Source organism: Nannospalax galili, unplaced genomic scaffold (genome assembly GCF_000622305.1).
Source record: "Nannospalax galili isolate Female #2095 unplaced genomic scaffold, S.galili_v1.0 scaffold809, whole genome shotgun sequence".
Lineage (NCBI taxonomy): Eukaryota > Metazoa > Chordata > Mammalia > Rodentia > Spalacidae > Nannospalax > Nannospalax galili.
Window position 1 is genome coordinate 241,080 of NW_008360015.1, and position 27,931 is coordinate 269,010.

At 44.7% G+C, this 27,931-nt stretch overlaps 1 protein-coding gene and 1 pseudogene across 1 annotated transcript; one reads left to right on the forward strand and one right to left on the reverse strand.

Moving 5' to 3' along the window:
* The first annotated feature begins 83 nt into the window (after positions 1-83).
* On the forward strand, positions 84-23,950 carry Kdelr2 (KDEL endoplasmic reticulum protein retention receptor 2). The gene is made up of 5 exons (XM_008824000.3): positions 84-315; positions 11,307-11,407; positions 18,355-18,513; positions 20,550-20,802; positions 22,929-23,950. The coding sequence occupies exons 1-5, from the start codon at positions 225-227 to the stop codon at positions 22,961-22,963; spliced, it is 639 nt and encodes a 212-aa protein (XP_008822222.1). The 5' UTR covers positions 84-224; the 3' UTR covers positions 22,964-23,950.
* Positions 23,951-27,032: 3,082 nt separating this feature from the next.
* LOC103726482 lies at positions 27,033-27,502 on the reverse strand (annotated as a pseudogene).
* Positions 27,503-27,931: the final 429 nt, after the last annotated feature.

A 27,931-nucleotide genomic window follows, 5' to 3' on the forward strand; every position in this document is an offset into this window, starting at 1 on the left:
GCGGGGGCCCGGCCGCGTCCCCTTTAAGGGGCGTGGCAGTGGGCGTGACCCCAGCTCCAGCCTGCTCTCCCAGGCTGCCCCGCGCGCGTCGGCAGTTCGGCCACGTCCCTGGCCACGTCGCGCCCGCTCTCGCCATCTTTCGCCGCTTCCTCTCAGGGGCCACCGCCTCCTCCTGAGTCGCCGCTGAGCCCCGGGGCTGCCGCGTCGCGCCAACCGCCGCCGCCATGAACATCTTCCGGCTGACAGGGGATCTGTCCCACCTGGCGGCCATCGTCATCCTGCTGCTGAAGATATGGAAGACGCGCTCCTGCGCGGGTGAGCGGCCGCCGGGGCGAGGCGCGGGAAGTGGGTCCGGGTGGTCCAGGAGGACCCGTTGGGCCACCGGTCGCTCCGGTCACTCCGAGGCCTGCGTGGGGCCTGCGATGGTTGGACACACCCCCTTCGATTGGATCGGAGGGATCGAGCCCCTCGGGGTGTGCACTCCGGGTGTGCACTCAAGCTGGGGCGTCCGGTGCATCGCCGGGCCCCGCTCCGCTCCAGGTCCGTTCTCGAACTTGATCCGTGCAGGCGCAGCAGAGAGTGCTGGTGGAACTGCCTGGAGTCGGATTCTGTCTTAAAAGTTTAGGATAGAACTGGGGGAAGGGTCCAGTAGGAGTGTCACTCTCTCTGGGATTTTGGGGGGGCTCTCCTTTGAGTCCCCGGGAATCAATGGGAGACTAGCTCGAGGCGGACGGGCTGGATCGCTACTGAGTTGGGCCTGACGTGGCAGTCGGGCGAGCCGGGGAGGTGGGGCCGGCTGGAGAAAGAAGGAGCCCTGCTGCTCATCGTGTTCACTTCAAGTGGGGGGCTGTAGGATGTCGGGTCAGGCCTGTGCTTATAGTTGAGTGAGCCACGCTCGAGCCCTGGGGTTTAGGATCGCACCCTCCACGAAAAGGATGCGGGTCTTTTAAGTGAGTTTCTTGGCGCAGTTTCATGCTACTTTTGAGAAGCGAATTGGTTTGTCAGAGTCTTGAGTGTGGCCATCTAATAACTAGTTCTCTTCAAACTGCAAGCCCTGGGTACCACTGAGGTCTCATCAGTTTCTCGTTTCCTGGCTCCACGTCACCATTGAGTTGGCCTAGGCCCTCCCCGGTAGTACTCACACATTCCTTGCAAGCAATGCAGGGAGGCTACAGAGTGAATCTTCCCCACAATAGCTATGGAGTTCAGCATTTCATTAAACGATTAAGAATTTGTGCATTTTTAAATTTCTTACTGGATGTGATGAGGCATATCTGTAATCCTAGCACTTGAGAGGCAGAAGGTTAATCAGTTAATTAAATACGTTTTTATTTACTATTTTAAATTTTTATGTGTATAATTGTATTGCTTGCATGTAGGTAAGTGCACTCCTGTCATGCCCGCGGAGGTCAGAAGAGGGCGTTGGATCCCCTGGAACTGGAGTTAGAGATGGTGGTTAGCTGCATGTGGCTGCTGGGAATCAAACCTGGGTCCTCTGCAGGAGCAGTCAGTACTCTTAACTGCTGTGCCATCTCTCCAGACCTTAAATACATTAAAGATTTTTTTACTTATTATTTTAATTTTTTATGTGTATGAGTGTATTGCCTGCATGTATGCATGTATGTAAGTGCACCTGCATCCTGCAGTGCCCACAGAGATCAGAAGAGGGTATTGGATTCCCCTGGAACTGGAGCTATGGACAGTTGTTAGCCACCATGTGGGTACTGGGAACCAAATCCAGGTCCTCTGCAAGAGCAGCCAGTGCTCTTTAACCACTGAGTCATCTCTCCAGCCCCAATTAAATACATTTTTAAAATTCCTTCTTTAAATTTACCTTTGATGCTCTGGTTTCCCAATGAAAAAAACTTGATAAACTCAAGAATTTAATTTTAACATCTCCATATCTAAAATAACACCACACCTTTGATTCTGTAGCCTGCAGGACTCACCTATCTCCCTAGAACATAGTTGAGATTCAGGACGTAAGCAAAACCAAAAAAGACCTTTGAGCAGTCAAAATGGATGTTACAAAGTCCATATACTGAAACCAGAGTGTCTGATGTGGAGAGGATCTGAGAGGTTCAGTTGTATGATTTGTTATGATAGTAAATTAATGGCAGCAATTGTGATAGCTGACGTCTGAACACCTGCTGTGAATCAAGTAGTCAGCTCAGTGTTTTATGTGGCTCATCTCAGGCAGTGCTTAAAATAGCCTTGTGGGGTAGGTGCCCTTGTCCGCATTCTGTAAAGAAGGGAATCGAGTCTTGAGGGAGGTGAGCAAAGTTTTGTTGAAGTCAGGATTGAAACACAATCAGTAATTTATAACTGAGGATTTTAAATAAACATTTCTCTCCTTTTGCCTAAGCAATTTTGGTTTATACTCTTGATGCCAGTGGTTTGGGAATTTTTGTTGTGCTTAGATGCTACTTTAGCTTTATTTAAAAATCTTTGAGTCTCTTCATCTTTGTGTTCTTCTGCCAAGTAAAGTGTTGTGTCTACACTAAGCTGTTTGAGGGACAGTTCGGCGCAACCCCAGAAATAGAATTCTGTGTAGACCAGGCTGGCCTTGAACTCACAGAGATCCACCTGCCTCTGCCTCCCGAGTGCTGGGATTAAAGGCATGCACTACCACACCTGGCCTATTTATCTGTATTTTTATGTGCATAAATATTATGCTTGCATGTAGGTAAGTGCATCCATGTTGTGCAATGCCCTTGGAGGTAAGAAAAGGGTATTGGATCCCCTGGAACTGGAGCTATGGATGGTTGTCAGCCTCCATGTGGGTGCTGGAATTCGAACCCAGATCTTCTGCAAGAACAGCTAGTCCTCTTAACTGCGAGCCATCTCTCCAGCTCCGTTTGCTTTTGAGACAGGGTCTCCCTGTAGCCCCAGCTGGTCTGCAACTGGATATGTAGAGCAGGCTGGCCTCCATCTCATAGATCACTTGCTTCTGCCTCTTGAGTGTTGGGATTAAAAGTGTGTGCTGCCAGGCCCCAAGAGGAAGGGAGAAATAATGTTCATAAGGGAACTCTGAGTAACAAGGAGAAATGGAGAGCATTTGCTTATGATTTTTTTTTAGTATTCATTCATTTGAGATTTAGAGCATTAAGGGAAACCAAGTATTTCAGCTAAAATGCTAAGAAAGGAAGGGAAATAAGGGAGTTCACTTCATATGTATTTCCAAATATTCCCTGGACATTATGAAACCATTTTCATTCTCAGACTCAGGATCTTTTCATTCTGACATATAAATTGTCTGGGACTTTCAAAAATCAGAATCACCAAGTTCATTTTTGGAAATTAAATGCTGAATTTGCCTAGCTGCTCTGTTGTTTCCATATTAAATTATGAAAGTTGTCTAGAGACTTTTGAAAGAAGAACTTGATCAGAGCCTCTCAAATAACTGGTACCTGAGACATACCCAGCCAGGTGGTGTGTCTCAGTTTTAAAACACTGGAATAAACCTCATTTTAGGATTTCAATGCCTGGTTTCTTTTTTATTTATCTAGTTTTTTGAGACAGGTCTCATTATGTAGGCCTGGATGGCCTGGAACTCACTATGTAGCCCAGGCCGCCCTCAATGTCATAAAGATCACCTGCCTCTGCCTCCCAGGTGCCAGGATTAAAGGCACCACCACACATGGCTCATCACCTTTTTTGAAACACTCCTGCAGCCCCTAAACTACAGGATTTTTTTTTTTCCCTAAGGAGAGGACTGAGGCCAGCTGGTAAGGAAACTGGAGATTGTTTTTCTGGGCAGCACAGCTACTTTATCATTTTTGTTTTATATGTATGAGTGTTTTGCCTGCATGTAAGTGTACCACTTGCATGCAATGCCTGGCCAAGGCCAGAAGAGGGTGTTGGATCCCCTGGAACTGGAGTTACAGTTGTTAGCTGCCATGTGGGTACTGAGAATCCAACCTGGGTTCTCTGGAAGAGCAGCAAGTGTTCCAACCCTGGAACAGCTACTTTTAAGGACCTGGGTTTTTATTTTTGTTTTTGTTTTAACCATTCCCCCATCCCTGAGACAGAAGCTTGCTATGTAGCCCAAGCTGGCCTCAAATTTTAAATTCTCCTGCTTTAGCCTCCCGAGTGCTATGATTGCAGGTATACACCACCACTCCAGGCTTTAAGGACCTGTTTTACAGTGGGGGCAGTGAATTGATCCTGCTTCAGTCTGCATTTTCTTGTGGCTACACAGTAGAACCATAATGAGGTGTGAGTGTCTCATATTCCTGAGCTACCATGGCAGCTGGATGTATGCTCAGTTTGTCTTTTAGGTTGTCACTCTCTGTCCTAAACCCTAACCTAGAATGCCTTGGGAAAGGAGACTGTAATATTTATTTATTTATTTTATTTATTGTTTATTTATTTATTGTGCTAGGACTTGAACCCAGGGCCTCATGCATGTCAAACAAGTGTGCTACCAACTGAGCTAATCACACATCCCAGATCTGTGGTTTTTAGGTAAGGTGCTTTCTATCTTAGTTTCCCACAGGCTGATAATTACTAACTGGTGTGTATATGAACTTTAAATGACTAGGGAGTCCTGCGATTCATGACCTCCAGCCTGCCTCCCTTACTCTCCTTTTGTCCTAGCTGTACATTTTTCAGCCTGCCAAACGTGACAGGAGCAGTTGTCCCTGTATTTCATATAATTGGATAGTTTATATTTTTGGAGCAAGTAGAAAAGACTTGTGTTTTTGTTGACGCTGAGTGCTTGAAGCCTTGACATTCCCAGCTTCCTCTTGGAGTGGTTACTTCTGTTTTTAAGAGTGCTGGTCTCTTAGTCATCAATGCTCTCCAGCATTTATTGACCACCTTCTGTGTGTACTGCACTGAGACAGATCAGAGCAGCAGCTGGCAGTTAACTTTTGCCTATAGTTGTAGAGTGTAAAGTGTTGCTTACAGTGGTGATGTTTGTCTAGCATGCAGGAAACCCTGAGTTTAATCCCCTGCACCACAAAAAAGAATGTTTGCCTAGCATGTGTGAGCCTTAGCACACCAAAGAGAAAAAGAAAGATGCATCTCAGTTGAGGTGGTAAGACCATGAAAAGGTAAAAATGTGGGTGTCAAACCATAAGGATAATGAATTCTGTGGATGTAAAGTGGCAAGACCCCAAAGATACGTGCTGTGACTTCAGCAAAGAATATAAAGACCACTGAAGAAAAGAGTGGCACCTTGCCTCCAAGGGAACCTGCACACATGTAGCACATACACAGATACACACACACACACATAAAGTCTAAAAAATAAGAAATGGGGGCTGGAGACATGGCTCAGCAGGGTTAAGAGCACTGGCTGCTCTCGCAGAGGACCTAGGTTCAGTTTCTAGCACCTACATGGCAGCTAGCACCCATCTTTAACTCCAGTTCCAGGGAATCCATTGCCTTCCTCTGACCTCCCATAGGCACTGCACACACGTGGTACTCATACACATAAAATTAAGAAAAAGTTTTTAAGAAAAGAAAATAAGTATATAAATATAAAAACAAATGTAAGAACAAATCTAGGGGAAAAAAGAAAATCATATACAACTCAAATGTCCATTGGTCATGTAAATTATGTTATGTCCACAGTGCAGCACTGTGCAGACATTGAACAGGATAGCATAGATACCATGTATTCTTAGTACAGAAAGATGGCTGAGATACAAGTTCAAACAGCAAGTCATTAGTTAGGTGTGGTGGCACACGCCTTTAGCCCTAGAACTTGGGAGGCAGCGGCAGGCAGAGCTCTGTGAGTTCAAGGCCAGCCTGGTCTACCTATCAAGTTCCAGACCAGTTAGTGCTACAGGGAGACCTTGTCTGAAAAATACAAAAAAAAAAAAGTTCAAACAGCAAGTCATAAACCACAAGCTTGGCCCCACTTTAAGAGGTAAATTTTTTTATGGTACGTGTGCAAATAAAAAGGGACTTTAAAAAGAGATTAGAAAGTTACACTTAAAACAGAGATGGGAGGGCCTTTCAAAAGACATTTTGCAGATTTGACCCTATTTAAAAAATAGGGCCTAAAGAGGTGGCTCAGCGGTTAAGAGTACTTGCTGCTCTTACAGAGAACCGAAGTTCAGTTCCCAGAACCAACATGATTGATAGCTTACTACTAAACTCCAGTTCCAGGGGATTGGATGCTGTTTTCTGGCTTTCATGGGCATTGCACACTTGTGATACACTTAGGTACATGCAGGCAAAACACTCATACACATAAAATAATAAAAAAATTTTAAAAAGAAAAGGAAATAACAAAACAGTCTAATTAAGAGCTACCACTTCTCAAGCATTCATAATGGCAGGTGCACAGTAAAGTGATTTCCTCTTTTCAAAGTCCCAACAAGTTAGTATAATCTGTCTCTATTTGACAGATACAGAAAATGGAATTAGGGTGAGATAGAATGGTCTAGCTTTACCCTGTGCCTCAAGTGATGAACTTGAACCATGACCCTTCAGCTCCAAAGCCTACCTACCCCTTGCCATTAGGGTCAAACTCTAAGCCTTGGACATGCTAAGCAAACACTTTATCGGGGAGCTGCATTCCCAGGCCTTGGTTTCTTTAAGACAGAAGATTGTCACCATGTGGCCCAGGCTGGCTTTGAATTCAGATTTTCCTGCCTCAGCCTCCTGATTACAGACAGGCAGGGATTATGGGCCTTTGCTGTCATGCCTGGCTATGAGGTGGTTCTTAAGCACTGAGCTGTGCATTCCAGAGAAGAGTCATGGGCTTTCAAAGAATGTCCAAGCCAGGTGTGGTGGTGCACTCCTGTATTCCCAGCACTTGGAGAGGTGGAGGCAGGAGGATCTTGGGTTCAAGGCTAGTATGGGCTATTTGAGACTCTTGTATTCCCCATCCCTCCCCAAAAAGAAAAGAGTAGGATTTCCAAATCCTTTGAGACAGTGGTTTGAGTGCTGCTATTAAATGATGCCAGGCAGTCTTTCCTGGTGGCCTGGCCCGTGGTGCTTAGTGGCCTCCCTGCTGTTACTTAGAAGTCTTGGAGGGGGCTGGAGAGTTGGTTCAGTGGTTTAAGAGCACTGACTGCTCTTGCAGAAGACCCGGGTTTGATTCTCATCACATGGCAGCTGACAACCATCCATAACTACAGCTCCAGGGGAATCTGACACCCTCTTCTGACCACCTTGGGCATTGTACAACATGAGTGCACTTACACGCATGCAGGCAATACATAAAGTATACACATAAAGTAATAAGTAAAATATTAAAAAAAAGTCTTGGAATCTGTTTGGGTGAGCGATCTGTTCTATGAAGCAATAGTGTGGACACTGGATGCATTTGTTACTGGAATGTCCTAGTGCTTAAAAATTAGTGTTCTAGGCCAGGCGTGGTGGTACACGCCTTTAATCCCAGCACTCAGGAGGCAGAGGCAGGCTGATCTCTGTGCATTCAAGGCCAGCCTGGTCTACATAGTGAGTTCCAGGACAGCTGGGGCTATAGGGAGATCCTGTATCAAAAAGACCAAAAAGTAAAAATAAAAATGAGTGTTCTTTTGTGCTTGTTATCTGATCCTTGGACCATTTTGGTCTAAAAGCAGATTGGTATTGACTGGGATTGTAGCTCAGTGGTAGAGTGCTTGCCTAGCCTGTATGTGGCCCTGGGTTTATCCCCAGCACTGTAGATTAATGGATGGATGGATAGGTAGATAGACAGAGATAAGGTAGGTATTCTGCCTTAGTGGCTCTTCCACACTCCTGTCACTCCCAGCTGATTCCTTGGCACCCCTCCTGTCTTTAGCTTGGGATCACTTCCTTCTATGAAGACAAGACAGCTTTTCAGTGGTAAAGAGAAAAACTGCTGCATGTTAATCAAGATCCAGGCCAGGGAGAACAGTGCCCACATCCTGTAGGCATCCCTGGATACCTGGCATGCCAGTGTCTGCATGGGTACCTGTCTTCTCCTTTGCCCCGAGCTCACTCAGAGGGACTCTCTCCCCCTCCAGCTAGTAATAAATCAAGGTAGAGCCCAGAACATGTTGTCTATTTACAGTCCTGGAGACACAATTGGACTCAGCTTTACCTAAAATGCAATACAGTGAAGATTTGCCTCATGACAAGAAGATGAGATGAATTCCTTCTTTTGTCCATGTGTTCACCCACTGGCAAGGATTTTCTGGACACTGCTGCGTGTCTGTGTCAGGGTCCAGTGTCCAGCATAGGGAATATAAAATGGAATGAGGCGCAACCTCTGCCTTTAGAGATTTCTATATCTGGTGGAGGTTGGGGCTGGGAGAACAAGAACCAGGCTATCACAGTTATGCATGTGTGTATGCATGTGAGTGTGCGTGTAGAGGCCAGAGGACAATCTCAGGTGTTGCTCTTCACTTACTTCGAGACCGTGTCTCTGTTGTTTGCCTCTGCTTATGCCAGGCTAGCTGGTCTGTGAGCATCTAAAGTAAAGATTCTCCTGTCTCACATAGGATTGCTGGGATCACAGATACCTGCCACTGCACCCACTTTTACATGGCTTCTAGAGATCCAAAGTCATGCCCTCTTGTTTGCTTGGCAAGTGCCTTACCCACTGAGCCATCTCCCCAGCCCCATGGTTTATCTTTGTAAGTCTGTATGAGAAGCTAGGGCAGCAGCTGGCATGAAGTGCCTGTTGAAGGAGTCAACAGCACCAAGGGAGGGAAGGAATCTCCACCTCCCAGAGGAGGTGATAGTTGTTGGGTTGTGTCTCAGAGGAGAGCAGTGAGCTGCTGTCCTTCGTGTCTTAATGTAGGAATGCATCTACCTGACTCCAAAGCCCCGGTGGAATAAACCCTGTGTGGCAAACTTTGCCCATCTGTATACTATTAAGTCTTTATTTAAAATACTGAAAGAGGCTGGATGTGGTGGTTCATGCCTGTAATTCAAGCACTTGGGAGGCAGAAGCAGGTAGATCTCTTTGAGTTTAAGGCCAGCATGGTTTACATAGTGAGTTCCAGGACAGCCAGGACTACATGGTGAGACCCTGTCTCCAAACATTGGAGAGAGCCATGTAACAGATGAATTGGAAATTTTTCCAGGCTTCAACACAAATCCACATCTGTTGCATCTATCTTTCCACATCATGGTCTTGTTTCAGGTTTTAGCATCAGCTTCAGCGTTTCTCCTTTGGAGCATTAACCTCTGATAGAGTAAAGGTCTCTGTTGCCAAGGAAAAGAGTGAGCTGCAGATTTACTTCCCGATTTCCCTTGGCCCTGAAAATTGGTTCTGTTGATGGGTTTGGAAGCAGGGTCTTTTTACTTGGTGTTTTTGTGAATGAGCTGGAGCTGCAATCACTCATAATAAGAAAGTAGCATTCTTGCACCCAGGTCTCAGTTTCAGAAACTGCAAAATGTCACAGAAGAGCAACTTGATTATCATTTTCCAGAGGAGTGATAGGAACCACTTGGGTGCAGTGACGTTTCTGCCAGCGCACGCTGACTGATGTACACAGGGTGAAGTTTGCACCACAGTGAGGTGGGTAGGTTCTGCTATCTAGTCACCTTTCAGTTCCCTTAAATTGCTCAGTCTGCAACATCTTGAAGCTCACAGGTCATAACTTTTATCACATAGCTGTGTGGCCAGATACAGGTGTCTGAAAAGCCATGTTACTGTGAATTTCTAGTCCACCCCAGTTGAGTTATGGTTGTCCTGCTCAGTTGGTGAGTGGAAGCAGAAACTCAGTTTCATGGTATATGAGGATTGGACAGCACCCTGTTTTATTTTTATTTTGTGTTGTTTTGAGATGGTGTCTCCCTGATACGTGCAGGCTTGAACTCACAGTCTTCATCTTCCTGCTTCAGCCTCCCAAGTCCTGGGATGACAGGTGTGGGTCAGCACACCTAGCCAGACAGCTGCTTCTGAAAATTAGCTGTAGTTGTTGTCTCTTCTTTTGATTTTTTTTTTTTAACATTATTTACTTTGGCAGGGGGTATGCACATGTATCTGGGCTACACGCCGTGTATGTGCCACTGCATAAGTGTGGAGGTCAGGGCAACCTCGGGGAGCCAGTTCTCTCCTTCCATCATGTGGGTCCCAGGTCATCAAGCTTGGCAGCAAACACCTTCACCTGCTGAGCCATCTCACTGGCCCATTGTTATTTACTGTTCTGTTGACATAACATCCAGGAACTTTTTTTTAATGCTACTGCAGATGGGACCCAGGGCTTTGAACGTGCTACAGAAGTGTCTACCCCTGAGCTCCAGGCTCTGCCCAGGAACATTTTTATGCAAATATGTTATGTCCTGAATCAAAAAATTGAGGTTCTAAAATTTTTTGCTTTATTTTGACTGTTTTTGTTTTTTGAGACAGGGTCTCCCTATAGCCCCAGCTGGACTGGAACTTGCTGTGCAGACCAGGCTGGCCTCAATCTCAGGGAAAGCCACCTGCCTCTGCCTCCCGAGTGCTGGGATTAAAAGTGTGTGCCACCACAGGCAGTTTAATTTATTTTTATTTTAGTGTATAAATGTTTTGCCTGCATGTGGGTAAGTATATCACATGCATATAGTGCCCTCGGAAATAAAAGAGGGCATTTGATCCCCTGGAACTGGAGTAATGGACAGTTGTTAGCTGGGAACTGAACCTGGGTCCTCTGCAATAACAGCCAGTACTCTTAACCACTGAGACACCCCTCCTGGCTGCCTTTTGACCTCTGGCATTGATGAGTACGCTTACATGTATGCAGGCAAAACACATAAATCAATCAATCGAAAAAATGTTTTGATTAGTCAAGCCAGATGTGGTGTGGTAGTATACACCGTGTATCCCAGCACTCGGCAGAAGCAGGAGGGTCTCTATGAGATCGGGGCCAGCCTGGTCTACATAGCAAGTTCCAGGCCAGCTGGGGCTACAAGGAGACTCTGACTCAAAAAACTAACCCACCTACTCAAAAAAAAGATTAGTCAGTGTGTAGATACTGGGTTGTTTTGTTCTTGTGGGTCTGGGGTTTGAGCTCAGAACCTCACACATGCTATGTGCTTTGGCCCACAGGGTACTGTTACAAAACAGAAGGCCCTGAAGATAAAGTTTTGATGCTAAGTAGCAGCACAGTTATGGAAAGAGATTTATCTGTGTCTAAGGTGAGCCATCTGAGGACTCCAGTGTACTAGAGTCACCATCAGAGCAGGACAAAAGTTGGCAGAGCCTCCCAAGGGAGCGTATTCAGGAATGTTACAGGAAAGGGAAACTGGAACTGCTCTGGTTTATTTGCTTGATCCCAGACCTGGACCTGTGACCCCAGGTATCCACTGTCATGGTCCGTGCTTGCTGCCCAGGGAGCTCTTGGGAGTTGAAAGTTTTGCAGGGCTCTAACTCTTTCCTTTTGTTCCCTTAGGCATTTCTGGGAAAAGCCAGCTTCTGTTTGCACTGGTCTTCACAACTCGTTACCTGGACCTTTTCACTTCATTTATTTCATTGTATAATACATCTATGAAGGTATGGCATCCGATCCACTGCATTTCATACAGAATATTCAGACCTAGGAGACTGTTAGATGTGTGTGATTTAAAATCTCCAAGAATAGCTAGATATGCTGCTCTTGTAAAAAAATTTTCATTTTATTTATTGTGTATGAGAGTGAGACAAATTGTGGATATGTGCATGGCACAGTGCATTTGTGGAGATCAGAGGACAACTTTTAGGAGTCCATTCTCTCCTTCCACTGAACTCAGGTCATCAGACTTGCATGACAAGCACTTTTACCTGCTGAGCCATCTCACTGGCATGTGTATCTTTGTTTCTCAGTAGAAACATGAGCTACTTTTGCGCATATTACTACATGTTCTCAGATGACTGCATGAACAGTATGTGTGGTTTCCTGCCTTGAAATTACTGGATGCACTTCATTTTTGTGTGTTCATCTGGTTGGTTGGTTTTTTAAAATGTTTTTTAGTAGCATATATCAGTTATAATAGTGGGTTTCATGATGACATTTTCAAAATTGTACATAATATATTTTGGTTATAGTTACCCCCATTTTCCTCTCTGTCTCCCTGCCACTCTCACTAATCCCCTTCCTCTCTCCAACCAGCTCCTCTTCTGCTCTCTAATCTTTTTGTTGTTTGTCTGTTTATTTTGGTGTGCTAGGAGTTTAAATTAGGGCCTCACATGCTACACATCTACAGCTGAGCTACATTCCCAGTCTGTCTTTTTTTTTAAGATATATTGCCTTTTTTTTATGATTCTTTTATTTTTTTATGTGTATGAGTTTTGCTTGCATGTATATTTGTGTACCATGTGCGTGCCTGATGCCTACAGAGTCCAGAGAGAGCATTGGATCCTCTGGAACTAGAGTTACAGTTGTGAGCTACTATGTGGGTGCTGGGAACTGAATCTTGGTCCACTGCAAGTGCAGCTAGTGCTCTTCACCACTGGGCCATCTCTCCAGTGCCCTGCTCCATTTTTTTTAAAATTTATGAGGGGTTTTTTTGGTCTTTTTGAGACAGGGTCGCCCCATAGCCCCAGCTGGCCTGGAACTCACTATGTAGACCAGGCTGGCCTTGAACTCATAGAGATCCTCCTGCCTCTGCCTCCCGAGTGCTAGGATTAAAGACATGCACCACCGCTCCCAGCTAAACTTTTAAACTTTGTTTAATTTTCTTATATCATTAAAATTTTTTTTTAATTTTATTATTTGTATTTTATGTGTATGCGTGTATTGCCTGCACATAGGTAAGTGCACCTGTGTCGTACAATGCCCTTGGAGGTCAGAAGAGGCTGCCAGATCCCCTGGGACTGGAATTATGGACAGCTGTTACTGCCATGTGGGTCCTGGGGTTCAAACCTGGATCTTGTGCAAGAACAACCAGTGTTCTTAACTGCTGAGCCATCTTTCCAGCCCCTCATTTAAATTTTTAAAAAATTTATTTGCTGGTGGTGCAAAGCTTTGATCCCAGCACTCAGGAGGCAGCAGCAGGCAGATCTCTGTGAGATCAGGGCCAGCCTAGTCTACATAGTGAGTTCCAGGCCAGCTGGGGCTACAGGGAGGTCCTATTTCAAAAAACAAAAACAAAATTAATTATTTGTGGGGTTTTTGTTTGTTTGTTTGTTTGTTTGTTTGTTTGGTCTTTTTTGAGACAGGGTCTCCCTGTAGCCCCAGCTGTCCTGGAACTCACTATGTAGACCAGGCTGGCCTTGAACTCATAGAGATCCACCTGCCTCTGCCTCCTGAGTGCTGGGATTAAAGGCATGTGCCACCAAGCCCAGCTATTTATTTGTATTTTATGTGTGTTTTTCCTGCACATAGGTAAGTGCACCATATGCATGCAGTGCTTATGGAGGCCAGAAGAGGGCATCAAATCCCCTAGAACTGGAGTTATAGATAGTTATTAGCCTCTAGGTGGGTGCTGGGAATCAAACCCAGGTCCTCTGCAAGAGCAGCTGAGCCATCTTTCTAGCTCCAATGTGCCTACAAGTATGTAAGTGCACCCATACATGCAGTGCCTATGGAGGCCAGAAGAGGACATCAGATCCCCTGGAACTGGAGTTACAGGTGGTTGTTAGCCACCCGGTGCTGGGAACTGAACCCAGATCCTCTTCAAGAGCAGCCAGTACTCTTAACCACTGAGCCATTTCTCCAGCCTCCAATAGACTGCTCTTGACTTAAACTTTTAGACCATCATATATCTATGACTGGGAATAGTTATCATTAAGTGTACTTTTTCTATCTCAAAACAGTATCCCTTTAATTAAGGTGCTTTGAACTTAGAGATTTTCAAAGTTAGTTTCCTTAGGATGGTAAGTCTTCTGAACCTCTTGCTAGCACTCTAAGAACAAGGGTGTCTGTTACATTTTTAAGCAGTGGGAAATTGCAGACTTCCCAAAGAAGTCCAGCAGGTCACTACATAGGAGGAAAGCCTGGGCTCCTGGTTGGTCTCCTTTCCACCCCTGTGAGGCCCTGTTACCCTTGCTCCTTGTTTTCTTTTTCTACTTAGTCACTTTGTATTAAGCTGACTCTGCTGTGTGCGTGCTATCTTTACTTATGTCATGCTAACCACCCATACCATCATTTACTTAATAATGGTATTATAATTATGATCTTAAACCTTTTAATTTGTGCTAAGCATTGACATCATTGGTACCTTTGGTGACTTCAAATTTCTTCTAATTCACATTAAAGCAAGCATGTAACTATTAAAGTAGAAAATGTTTCCACAGATAGGCACATGCACGTACACACATACAAATTCAAAATGTTCCCACAAGCATACATGCATGCACACATACATACACGCAAACATAAAATGTTTTCGTACTCCCATTTGTATAACACCGTTGGTAGGCACCCCACATTAGGAAGCACTAGATAAGTGAATTGTGGTTCTCCCAGTCACTGAAGCTGTGTTGTGAACACTACAGCAGCCCTGCACTAAATTGTGACAGAGCCAGCGGAATTTTTTGGCTGTGATGCCCTAGCACACAGATCATATGTGAAATGAATGCCTGCAGTTGGTGATGGGTGGGATGAAGGAAAGGAGACACTCTGAGAATGTGTTCGAGGAGTCTGACTTCTTTCATTCCTTGAACAAGTTTGGAGTGCCTGGGTGGCAGGCACTGTTCTAAGGACTTAGTTTGGGGCATACCCAGGGAAGTAATATTTAAGCTGAGGCCTACTGGTGAGTATTTAAACACCCCTTCCCCAACACTTTGTGTTCAAAAGCATTTTTATAAACAGGTTAAAGTAGGCAAAGCAGTATTGGGGTCTATGGTCTTTATTAAAAAGTAAGTTTGAGCCTAGCGTGGTGGCGCACGCCTTTAATCCCAGCACTCGGGAGGCAGAGGCAGGCGGATCTCTGTGAGTTCAAGGCCGGCCTGGTCTACATAGTGAGTTCCAGGACAGCTGGGGCTACAGGGAGACCCTCTCTCAAAAAAAAAAAGTAAGTTTGAGGGCCAACCAGATGGCTTAGCATTTCCTGCCAAGCCTGATAATACAACCTGAATTCAAGCTCTGGAACCCACATGGTAGAAGGAGAGAATTGACTTCCTACAAGTTGTCCTCTGACCTTTGCACATGCAACCTGGCATGTGTGTGCCCATGTACATATACAAACACAGAAAATAAATGTTTAAAAAATGAAGAAAGCAAATTCAAGTCACCTATAATCACTCCATTCTTAACTAAGCAGGAGGAGCCTAGTAATCAGGAAATAATCAGCTGCCTTGAGAATGGCTAGATTGGGCTAGGGAGATGGCTCAGTCTGTAAATGCTTCTCATGTAAGAACCTGAGTTCAGTTCCCAGCACCCATATAAAAAGTTGGGCAAGGTGGCTTCCACCTGAAATCCCAGCACTGTGTAAGGACTGGAAGATCCCTAGGGTTCATTGGACAGTCATCCTGTCCTAATTGGTGAGCCCCCGGCCTCAATGAAAAACTATCTCAAAAAACAACACCCGAGGTTGATTTCTATCCTCTACACACACAGAGGAAGATACACAGACATAGACACACACATACACACAGAATGATTAGCTTTATGTTTGTTTAGGTGAGATACAAGTACAGGCATTTGGAACTGGAGAGATGTTTCAGTGGTTAAGAGCACTGGCTGCTCTTGGAGAGGACCTGGGTTTGGTTCCCAGCACGCTTATGGTGGCTAACAACCATCCATAACTCCAGTTCCATGGGACTCACCATCTCTGGACTCCATGGGCAGTACACGACACAGATGCAGGCAAAACACTCATACACATAAACTGCAAATAAAATACATTTATTTGAAAGTTGTAGGCACTAGAGATGTGTGAGTTGGAATCTTCACCCTCTCCTCCCATGAGTCTTAGCAGAATCCTGCTCGTGTGGCTATAGAACCAGAGCCCAGTTGTAGATGCTTGTCCTTTTTTTATTTTTTAATTTTTGGTTTTGAAGCAATCTCACAGTGTAGCTCAGGTTGGCCTTAATTCAATGTGTAGCTGAGGCTGAACTCAAGCTTGTCATCCTCTTGCCTTAGCTTCCTAGTACTGGGATTTCACCTGTACCACCATGCCTGTCTTGTGCTTGTCTTTACTGCCAAGCTGCTGATAGACAGCTGGTTTTCCTCAGCAGCTGCTAAGGCCTTGATGGGATGAACCTGGTTGGGCACAGGCTTGAGCCTTGGGGCGTCCTCAGCTGTGGTGAGCCAGGGCTAGGTATGTACTTTGTTTATACATGCATCAGGACCCACTGTTTCAATACCATGTTGACTGTCTGCAAATGTAAATGTATAATGAGGTGCTGGGACTGTTCTGTGTCTTTTGGGGCTTTTTAAAGCATGTGAGGGTTGGATGATTACCCTCATTTTCCCATTAAGTCATTTGCCCAAATATTTTCCTAATTAAGTTTCTTAAGTTATATTTCCTGAGGAGGAGGAGTACCAGGCAGTGTGGTCCTCCTCCCAGCCTGTTTGATTCTTAGGCCTGATTTTCTGCAATTTGCAAATTGATGTAATTTCAGAATATTGGGCTTTTCCTTGAGGTCGAATAACCTTTTGAAGATGAAAGAACACAGGACTCAATTGTGAGCCCTTGAGCAACTCTGCTGCTTTGTACACAGACTTCCTCTCTTGGAGGCAGCAGTGTTTTACAAAATAATTATTAGGGTCCAGAGAGATGGCTCAGCCGTTAAGAGCATTTGGTGCTCTTGCAGAGGACCTGGGTTTGATTCCTAACACCCATGTCAGGTAGCCGACAGCCACCTGTAACTTCTCTTCAGGGGATCTGATGCCCTCTTATAGCCTCTGCAGGCATATGCACACATGCACACCCAGACACACGTACACATAAAAAGTAAAATAAATCTTTTTTTAAAAAACAACTAACTTGGGAGCTGGAGAGATGGCTCAGCAGTTAAGAACACTAGCTGTTCTTGCAGAACACCCAAGTTTGAATCCCAGCACCCACATGGCAGCTAACAACTGTCTGTGACTCCAGTTCCAGGGGATCTGACAGCCTCTTCTGTCCTCTATGGGCATTGCACGACACAGTGAACTTACCTACACACAGGCAATACACTCATACACATAAAATAAAAATAATAATAAAATATTTTTTTTAAAAACTTACTTTTGGCTTTGCTTTTGTTATGATACCAGACTGAATTTCATAGCAATAATCCAAATATTATCATGGTTAAAGTAACACAATTTGTAAAAAAGGGTTTTTTTTACATTTATTTAATTTATTTTGTGTCTATCTGTGAGTGCATGGGTACAAATGAAGCATGACACAGCCTGTGTGTGTGTGTGTGTGTGTGTGTGTGTTTCTGTTGGTAGTGGTGGTGGTGGTAAGTAGATAGTTTTCAGGAGTCAGTACTCTCCTTTCATCATGTTGTCCCAGAGTTTGAACTCAGGTAGTTAGACTTGGTGGCAAGCCACTTTAACCACTGAGCTAGTTTTCTGGGCCAGCGGAATACAGTTTAAGACCATGCCAAAGTCTAACCTGAATCACAGAGCTTATCTTATCTTTACAAAAACCCGTCCAAAGAAACAACCTCACACTGGAAGGACGTCCATAGGTCTAGAACTGCACTGAACTTTGCATTCTTTTTTCTCCCTAAAGCTGCTGTGTCATAGCTTAAGATGACATAAAAGTCACTTTGACAGTTTCTTATAAAATTTTAAAACTTATGCATAACATATGATCCAGCCAACCCACTCTCGGGTGTAAATACAAAAGAAATGAAAACTTACCTTCATGCAAAAGGCTATACACATGCTCATAGCAGCCCTATCCACCATCCTGCCCCCCAAACTGGAAATAGGGTACCTGTCCTTTAATTGGTGAGTCAGCAGATTGTGATGCACCTATCCAGTAGACCTCTCTGCTCAGTAAAAAGGGGGAGGGGCTAGAGAGATGGCTCAACAGTTAAGAGTGTTTGCTGCTCAATCATGAGGACCAGGGTTCAAATCCCAGCACTCACATCCATCAGCTCACAAATGGTTGTAACTCCAGCTCCAAGGGATCTTATGCCCTCTTCTGGCCTCCATGGGTACCCTTACATACTTAAATGTGTCTTTTAATCTCTTATAAATGGGATGTGTACAAGTTTGACTGGCTGTTAGATGAATTTTGTCAACTGAAGAATCCAGATGCAAAAAGCAATATGCTGTTTGACTTCATTCATGTAGCTTTCTAGAAAAGGTACAGTTGGGAGCAGACTTCAAGGAAGGGCAGAGTTGGAGTCTGGAGGGGCTTGACTACAGGCAGCAGTCTAGAATTTAGGAGGGATAGACCTGCTCTGTGGTTTAATTGTGGCTTGTGACTCAGAACTATGCATCGGCCAAAAGTAAACTTCACTTGTGTGTAAATGTTAATATACAAAAAAATTTTTAAAGCTGAATATGTGGGTGACATAGACAGGACAGACAACTCTCACACACTGCTAACCCATGTTTCTCCTTTGGTCTCCAGCTTATCTACATTGCCTGCTCCTATGCTACAGTCTACCTGATCTACATGAAATTTAAGGCCACCTATGATGGAAATCATGATACCTTCCGAGTGGAGTTTCTGGTGGTCCCTGTGGGAGGCCTCTCATTCCTGGTCAATCATGACTTCTCCCCCCTTGAGGTTAGTGAAGGGGCTATTTAGTGGTCATGGCTGGTTCCCTGTAAAAAAGGTCTGTTGACAGATGATGAACTTTTGTGGGTTCGTTTTGTTTTTGCAGTTTGACAGGCTTCTGGTGCAATCTATACTATTTGTTGTAAATAAATTGCCAAGAATTAAACTACCCAGGTATTTGGGTATCTGGCTGCTTACTGCTGGATGCTCCTCTAAGCAAAACCAGGTCTGGTTACAACATACCTGTAAATCCCACTTGGGAGGTAGAGGTAAAAAGATCAGGAGTTGAGGGTCATCCTTAGCTACATAGTGAGTTTGTAGCCAGCCTGAGCTACATGAGACCTTGTCTCAACTATGAAAAACGGGGGTGGGGGAGAGCTATCAATAAAGTATTAAGGTGGGGGACCTGAGGCCCATGTCTAGAATCCATGTAAAAAAGCCAGATGTGGTACACATAATCCTAGCATTAGGGAGACAGAGATAGGTAGGTATCTGGGACTTGCTGGCTGGCCAGCCTAGTCTACTTGGTGGGTTCCAGGCCAGTGAAAGACCCTGTCTTGAAAAACTGGTGGATAATGCCTAAGGAATGACATTTGAGGTTGTCATGTAGCCTCCACATGCGCACGCGTGTGCACGCACGCACACACACACACATATATACACAATTGAAACTAGGGGAGCCCTGCTTGCTCTAGGATTTGGAGAGCCTGGTCTTCTGCTTCTGGCCCACTCATTTCACTGTGCGCAGCATTGGTACTAGTCTTTACATCTCTCCCAACAGTGCTGCCCGCCACCTTGGGTGCAGTGGTGCACGATTTGTCAGCAATAAAGTACCAGGTTGGGCAGAGTTTGCATAATTGCAGCTCTGATTTCTGACCCTTTGATTCAACCACCCAAAAAGCCTAAAGAATGGAGAGATGGCTTCATGGGTAAGTGCACTTGTTGTACAAGCATGCGGACCTGAGTACAGATCCCAGAACTCACATAAAGAGCCAGATGTGGCTATGTGCACCAGTGACCCCAGCAATGGGAGGCATGAAGACAGAAGCAGTGATGGGGCTTGCAAGATGCCAGTGTAGCTCCAGGGTCAGTGAGGGAACCTGTCTCAAGGGGATAAGGTAAAAGTGATAGAACAAGGTACCTAATGTCTTCTGGTCTGTGCACAGGCACATGCATGCACCTATACCACACTCAACATGTACAATACACCAACAAAATAAAATGAGTAAATGTAGATGCATTGACTTAAGACAGGGGTACAGCTGTTTTTTGATAAACCCATTGTTACTGGAAAAAAACAGCTACTATACCTAGCTCACCAAGCTCTAGTTTAGCAACCCAGTACACTGTGGACTCTTGTTTCCCCTTGGCATACTGATTGACTGCCCAGCATTATAAATGTATCATAGTGCATCTCACTACCCAGGACAAGATGAAAGCTTGAAGTATGGTTTCTACTGAGTATATATTGCTTTCATCCTGTTGGAAAGTCAAGGAATTTTAAGTCAAAGCCCATCTGGAGGAAGGCTGGAGAGACAGCTCAGAGCATTAGCTACTCTTGCAAAGGACCTGGTTTCAGTTCGCAGCACCCAACATGGCAACTGACAACCATCTATAACTCCAGTTCCAGGGGATCCATCACCCTCTTCTGGCCTCTCGGGCATTGCACGACGGGTGTACTTATATACATGCAGGCATAACACTCATATACATTAAAAAAAAATTTTAAAGCCCATTTGGAGAAGAAAATGTTGGTACTCTGAAAGGAGATCAGTTGGTGGGGAGTCAGCATTGTCCACCATGGCAGAAAGCAGGGTGGACCGTTGACTCTGGATTCCAAGTGGGACAAGCCTACTCAAGAGCAACAGCCTCTCTGTGAACTCACAGAGGACCGAACTAGAATAAGTAGAGACATTAGCTGTGAAAACTCATAGGTACTAGCTGGTCCTGGACAACACCCTGCCTCTTAAACAGTGCTCACTGCTCTGACATGTGCAGTGTCCAGCCACCCCTGCCCTGATCAAAGCCGGTCGCCTCCCTTTCAGATCCTCTGGACCTTCTCCATCTATCTGGAGTCTGTGGCCATCCTCCCGCAGCTCTTTATGATCAGCAAGACTGGTGAGGCTGAGACCATCACCACCCACTACCTGTTCTTCCTGGGCCTCTACCGCGCCTTGTACCTCGTCAACTGGATCTGGCGCTTCTATTTTGAGGGTTTCTTTGATCTCATTGCTGTGGTGGCCGGTGTCGTCCAGACCATTCTCTACTGCGACTTCTTCTACCTGTACATTACAAAAGGTAAGTTGGGCTTCTCATCATGTGATGGGCTTGCTTGCTTTGTTTCCTTCCAATACTCGGCTAATCACTCATAGAGCAGAACTTTTTTGTGTGGCACTAGGGATCAGAGCAAGGCAAGCACGCTACCACTGAGCTATATATGTGCCCAGTCCCTCAGAAAAACATCTTAACTGTTGTCAGAATTGTAACTAATAGTTTTGTGTCTTTTTAAGAATTTTGTGCTTTCACTGTAGCTTTAATGTTTTTGTAAAATAGCACATTTTCATTGTAAAAATTCAGTTGAGGGCTAGAGATGTAGCTGAGTTGGTAGTGTGTTTGTCTAGCATGTACCATACCCTGGGTTTGCTCCTTGGAACTCCAGAAAACCAGCCTTGGTGGTGCACGCCTATAATGCCAGAACTGGGAGGTTGAGGCAGGAGGATCAAGAGTTCAAGGTCATTCTTAGGTACATATCAAATTTGAGACCAACCTGGGATACATGAGACACTATCTCAAAAAGTTCAGCAGCCGGGCGTGGTGGCCCACACCTTTAATCCCAGCACTCAGGAGGCAGAGGTAGGCGGATCTCTGTGAGTTCAAGGCCAGCCTGGTCTACAATAGTGAGTTCCAGGACAGCTGGGGCTACAGGGAGACCCTGTCTCAAAAAGACCAAAAAAAAATGTTCAACAAATAATTTCAGACTGCTACCCGAGATCTAACCACTTAGCTGATCGCTGCATTTCAGTAAACATAACTAGCTGTCTGCACACACAGATAATGATCTAAACCACGTGCAGTTCTATAATCTGCCCTTCACCCCACTCACTTTCTTCATGTTAGTAAATAGAAATGACATGGGCTACAAAACAAAAAATAAATAGAAATGAGCCCTAGTTTCTCATTGTGCTATATCTTTGCTCACCCTGTCCCCATTTATGGGGGTTCAGGGTTACCTATTGCTGCAGTGAAAATCCAGAAACCGTATAATTGTCCTTGTATTTGTGTATGTTTGCATCTGTATGAATAGGACACATGAACTTAACAAATGGCTTGTGAAAGCTCTCTGTGGTCCTTGCTCAGAAGACGACTGTAGGTTTACACAGGTGTGTGCAGATTCATGCAAACAAATCCAGCCTTGAATCCCTGCTACACAGGAACATTACTCATGGTAAGCCTGATCTGTACAAGGACATAACGTTTTCTTGAGACAGGGTATCACTTTGTAGCCCAGGCTGGCCTCAGACTCACACTCTTGCTGCTTAGCCTTCTGAGTGCTGGGATGATAGGCATGTTATGATACGCTTATATCTTTTAATTTATAAAATTCCAAGACACCCCTTTGTAAGTCAGATTTTATGTGTTTACTAAGGGGGACATCATAACAAAACATAGCTATAACTAGGTGGGTTGGCGAATACCCATAATCCGAACATTGATGAGGTTGATGCAGAAGGATCATGAGTTTGAGAGTTTGAGGCCAGTCTGGGTTGTATAGCAAGACCCTATCTCCAGAATAAAAACCCAAAAGCCAGGCATAGTGGTCCACACCTTAATCCCAGCACTCAAGAAGCAGAGGCAGGTGGATCTCTGTGAGGCCAACCTGATCTGATCTATGCAGTAAGTTCCAGGCCAGCTGTAGCTAGAGGGAGACCGTGTCTCAAAAAAAAAACCCAAGAAATTAAAACTGGGCTTAAGTTGATGGCTCAGTGGACAAAGTACTTGCCATTCAAGTGTGAGAACCAGAACCCACATTAAGCTGGGCGCAGTAGCACATCTCCTATGGCAAGATGGGAAATGAGACAGGAGAATCCCTGAGGCTCTAGGACCACTAGCCTTTTATACATGGTAGTAAACCAAAAAGACCCTGCCTCAAGCAGGATGGAAGGGGAGGAACAACACTCAGCACTGTACTCTGACCTCCACATGCATGCATATGCCTGCATCACACAGACATGCACAGATGCGAACCAAAACAACAACAAAGGGCAGCTTTAGTTGTGCTCTCAGTTGGCTTTGTGCTTTCTCTCTCACTGTTATTTCCTTGTACTTGTCCAGGTAGAATCGTGTGTGACCGACCAGAAAGAAAGAACTGTCAGTTATTCACACCGTAACCCTTTTATTTGTTTCTGTTCTTTGTCCAATTCCAGTCCTCAAGGGAAAGAAGCTCAGTTTGCCAGCGTAAGTGCCAAAGCCCATCAGCAGCCTCTGTCCCTCAGGGTGCTTGGACAGAATTCTTACCACAGTAAAGGCGCGGGATGCTCGAGGAGGCGGAGAAGCAGAAACGTCACTCTTGTGTTGCAGCAAGTCATCAGCGCTCTGTGAGAATGCAGAGGACAAGACCCGAAGGCTTGTTTACTGCATCCTGCCTTATCTTTTTTTATTACTATGTACAAAGATTTTTTTACACAAAGACACTTAATGCTGTATTAATAAATTCAGTATGTAGAATTGGGGTAGTTCCAAAAGTGACGATTTTGTGCAGAGTAAGTACAAACCTTTTTATTTTGAGAAAATTCATTGAGATGGTCGATTCTTTGTGTCTACAATGAAACCGAACTCCTTGACAGTTGGTAACTTATAAGTCAAACATTTATCAGATTTCCATTACATTCTATTTATTTTATGCCAAAAGATGAGTTGCATTTGTTTGAAATCTGAGACACTGTGTTCCATTTGGCGTTTTGGTTCACATTTGTCCCCACTCGCCATGGATATCACACTACATTTAAGGTTGGGGTAGGGGGTAACAGTTCTTATTTACCAAAATCTCAAGGTTCCCAACATAGGAGTATCAGTTGAGGGTCACCAAAGGTGCCTGCCCTCCCCTGCGGGTCGAGACTGTCCTGAGGGTGTCAAGCCCACCACATGCATGGGTTCTGGGCTGCCTGCCTTCTGGGCATGGTAGGTGGGAATGATTATTCTGGATGTAGGACTCTGCTCTTCTGAGGAATGGAACACAGATAGCTACCACTTTCATTCGCAAATTCGAAGAATCACTACAACCATGTCAGGTTTAAATGTTTTTTTCATGTTGCTTTTGGGATAAAATGATTGACAATCTTTTTAATTGGCAGCACAATTACCATTCCTTACATTCTTTTTTTTAAACTGAGCTCTTGCATGATCTATCTTGTGTTACCATCCTAAATAAACATTTTATTAAACAGAACACATGGTCTTTTGTATGAATTAGGCTTCTTCTGAACATACTATGCTGGGATGCCTCCTGTTACATTTTGCAGCGAAAGCTCTGTGGGGCTGCATACATTTAAAGTTCACCTAAGGGGCTGGAGATGGTTCAGCAGTTAAGAACACTTGCTGCTCTTGTAGAGGACCTGAGTTCAATTCCCAGCACCCTTGTCGGGTGGCTCACAGCATCCTGTAACTCCAGCTCCAAGGGACCCACTGCCCTCCTCTGGCCTCCACAGGCACCTTCATGCACACAAACACAAACTAAAAAAAAATTTTTTTATTTTTTTTTATTTTTTTGGTCTTTTTGAGGCAGGGTCTCCCTGTAGCCCCAGCTGTCCTGGAACTCACTATGTAGACCAGGCTGGCCTTGAACTCACAGAAATCCACCTGCCTCTGTCTCCCAAGTGCTGGGACTAAAGGCGTGCGCCACCACACCCAGCAAACTAAAAATTTTTTAATTCACTTAATCTTGACAACTTCCTGTATTTTATGGAAAAACTAGATTTTTTGGTTCCTGATAGTCACTTCAAATTGATTGCTTTTTATTTCTTGATTTATGCACAAATATATTACCTTTTTATGTGGTGCACCTCAAATATTAAGAGTATTTAATACTAACAGTGCTGACTACAAGGAGACTGTAGTATTTTGCTTCTTGCATTAAAATGGCTTGGGCAAGGGAGTTGGGTGAGCTGCACTTCTATTCTCTGTGGGTCTTAACATGGAGGTCGGCAGTGGAACTGTAGAGTCTTGCCTCTGTTACTGCTCCCTTTTTACTTTTCTCTGGTATCTCATTTTTGTGTATCAGATTCCCTCCTGCCCTTCCAGCATCTTTTGTTGGCTGTTTCTCCAGCCTGTTTTCATTCTCCCTAAACAATTCTGAGAAATGAGTGGGAGGTCCCATCTCAGTAAGTCAGGCAGACAGCCTGCTGCCCAGACTGGGTGCAGGGAGGGGAGGCTGGGGAAGGCTCACGCCTAGCTTTGCACCTCAGAAGTAGCGGAGGGAGTTAAGAGCACTGGCTGCTCTTGCAGAGGACCCAGGTTCAGATACCAGCACCCACATGGCAGCTAACAACCATCCATAGCTCCAGTTCCTGGGAATCTGATGCCCTCTTCTGACCTCCATGGGCATTGTACACACAGTGCACCTGTATACATGCAGGAAAAACATTCATACACATAAATAAAAATACATTAGAAAAAAAATAGTGCTTCAGTAGCCGAGATACAGACTCTGCCTAGATGCCCAACAGATGAACGGATAAGAAAAATGTACACAGGCACAGTGGAGTTCCATTTAGACATGAATATTGGCAGAGACGTAGGTGGAACTGAGACCATGTTAAGCAAAACAAGCCAGGCTCAGAGTCATTCCCCATATTTCCTCACCTATGCTGAATGTCTAGATTTACACAGATTTAGTTACACGTAGGCATGAAAGCAGAAGGGGACTTATTTGAGGGAAAGGAAGGTTAGGAAAGGGTGAACATGAACAAGCTATATATATGAAAGGCTGTTTTTTTGAAACAGGGTCTCACTATGTAACCCTGTCTGACTTCGAACTCACAGAGATTTGCCTGCTTCTGCCTGTCCAGTGCTGGGATTAAATATGTGCACCAGTTAGGGCTACAGAGAAACCGTTTCACAACCCCCACTCTCAATAGTGCTTATGGGAACTCTTAAGAAAAGCATGAGATTTGGGCCTGGCAATTACTATGAGCCTTGTTTCTGCTCAGTCCCACAGAGAAACTCCAACTGCAGAATTTCACCTGGACCAGTGCAGCAGGTAAAGGTGCTTACCACCAAACGTGATGACCTGAGTTCAGTCCCTGGAACTCAGCACATATTGGAAGGAGAGACATCTGCAAGTTCTCCTCTGGTCTGCACACACATGCCTTGGTGTGTGCATGCCCCTCCCCAAAGTGAAGTTCCCAAGGTATCACCTGTGCATCAGGCGTGGTGGCCACACCTTTAATCCCAGTGCTCAGGAGGCAGAGGCAGGCAGATCTCTGAGTTCAAGGCCAGCCTGGTCTACATAGTTCCAGGCCAGCTGGGCTACAGGGAGACCCTGTCTCAAAAAGACCAAAGAAACAAAAAAATCACCCTTTTCCCTTTCTCATTGTTTAGGGTCAGCTTTCCTGAAAGCCTCCTGGGAACTGGTACTGCATAAGCCTATTTGGCCCACATGACATGGGTTACAGTGGTTCACAGTCTTTGTTAGGACTAGATGATTCAGTCAATGAATGCCTCCGTGAGTGCTGCATAAGCCTAATAGCCAGAGTTGGATCCTGGAGCCCATGTAAAAGTGATGGAGGGAGCCAACTCTATAAAGTTGCCTTCTGACTGCCACATATATGCAGTGGCATGTGTAGCCACAGATATGCACAAAATAAAATTTTTTGATTTATTATTTTATGTGTATGAGTGTTATAGCTACATGTGTGTAAGTGCACTCGTGTTGTACAGTGTCCACAGAGGACAGAAGAAGGCGTGGATCCCCTGGAACTGGAGTTACAGACAGTTATTAGCCACTATGTGGGTGCTGGGATTCGAACCTGGGTCTTCTGCAAGAACAGTCAGTGCTCTTAACCACTGAGCCATCTCTCCAGCCTACAATAAAAAAAATTAAATGCTATTTTTTGTTTTTATTTTATGTATATGTTTAAGCCTGCATGATGTAAGTACATCCATGTTGTGCAATGCCTGTGGAGGCCAGAAGAGGGCATCAGATCCCCAGAACTAGAGTTATTAGTTTACCATGTGGGTGCTAGGAACTGAGCCCTGGTCCTTTGCAAGAGCAACCAGTACTGAGCACCCTCTCTAGCCCTCTATTATTTTTAAATATGTAATGTGTGTGTGTGTGCGTCTGTGCATGTATGTGCACCACCTGCCTGCAGGCAGTTTTGAGCCCCCATATAGGTGATGGGAACTAAATCCAGGTCCTATGGAAGAGCAGCGAGTGCTCTTATCTGCTGAGCCATCTCTCCAGCCCCCTAATTTTTATTTTGGATAAGATATTTAAATAATTTATTATTTTAGGGGAATTTGATACATCACTATTACAACTGCACCATTAACCTTGCAGCTTCGTCAGCATTAGCTGGTTCATTTTCATGGTGCTGCTGTTGAGGAATCAGCTCTCTCTGCACAGGTTTAAGAGAAAGGCTTTTTCCAAAGTTTTCAAGTTCCTTTTGTATATTAACAAAAGCTCTGTTCATTCTGTTAATTTTTTGATCATTCATGTTTTCTTTTTTTTTTTTTTTTTTTTTTTTTTTTTTTTTTTTTGTCTTTTTGAGACAGGGTCTCCCTGGAGCCCCAGCTGACCTGAACTCACTATGTGAATGTGAGATCCACCTGCCTCTGCCTCCCAAGTGCTGGGACTAGAGGCGTGCGCCACCACGCCCGGCAATGTTTATCTTTTTAAGATTAGTAGTAACTGTTTTGCTTTGTTTTTAACCTTGAAGTTTTTTTGACTGGCTATATGAAATACATTCCTGGACTTCTGCCCTTTTGATTTGTTCTTGGCCATTGTCTTGGGAACCCCGCGAGGCTGCTTAGGATCCAAGGGACGCCAACTGCCTCAGCCCCTATTATTTAAAATTATGTGTGTGTTTGTGTGTCTGAGCATATGAGTTCAGGTACGGATCTGATCCCGAGGCATCTGCTCCCACCGCAGCTGGCGTTGCAGGGAGTTTTGAGCTGCCTAATGTGGATGCTGGGAAGCAAACATGGGTCCTCTGAAAGAGCAGTATGCACTCTTAACTGCTGAGCCACTTCTCCAGACCCAAATTAGTAAAATTTTTAAAAAGGAATAGATGTATAGAAATGTACTCTTAGGGACCTGCCTAAACCATCCCTTAGGTTTGATCAATGAATGGCCCTGGGGCTCCACTTGGGATTTTGTTTTGTTCTTTTGCCCCTAGTGGCCAGATACGGAATTTCTTTGTTGCCTGAGCTC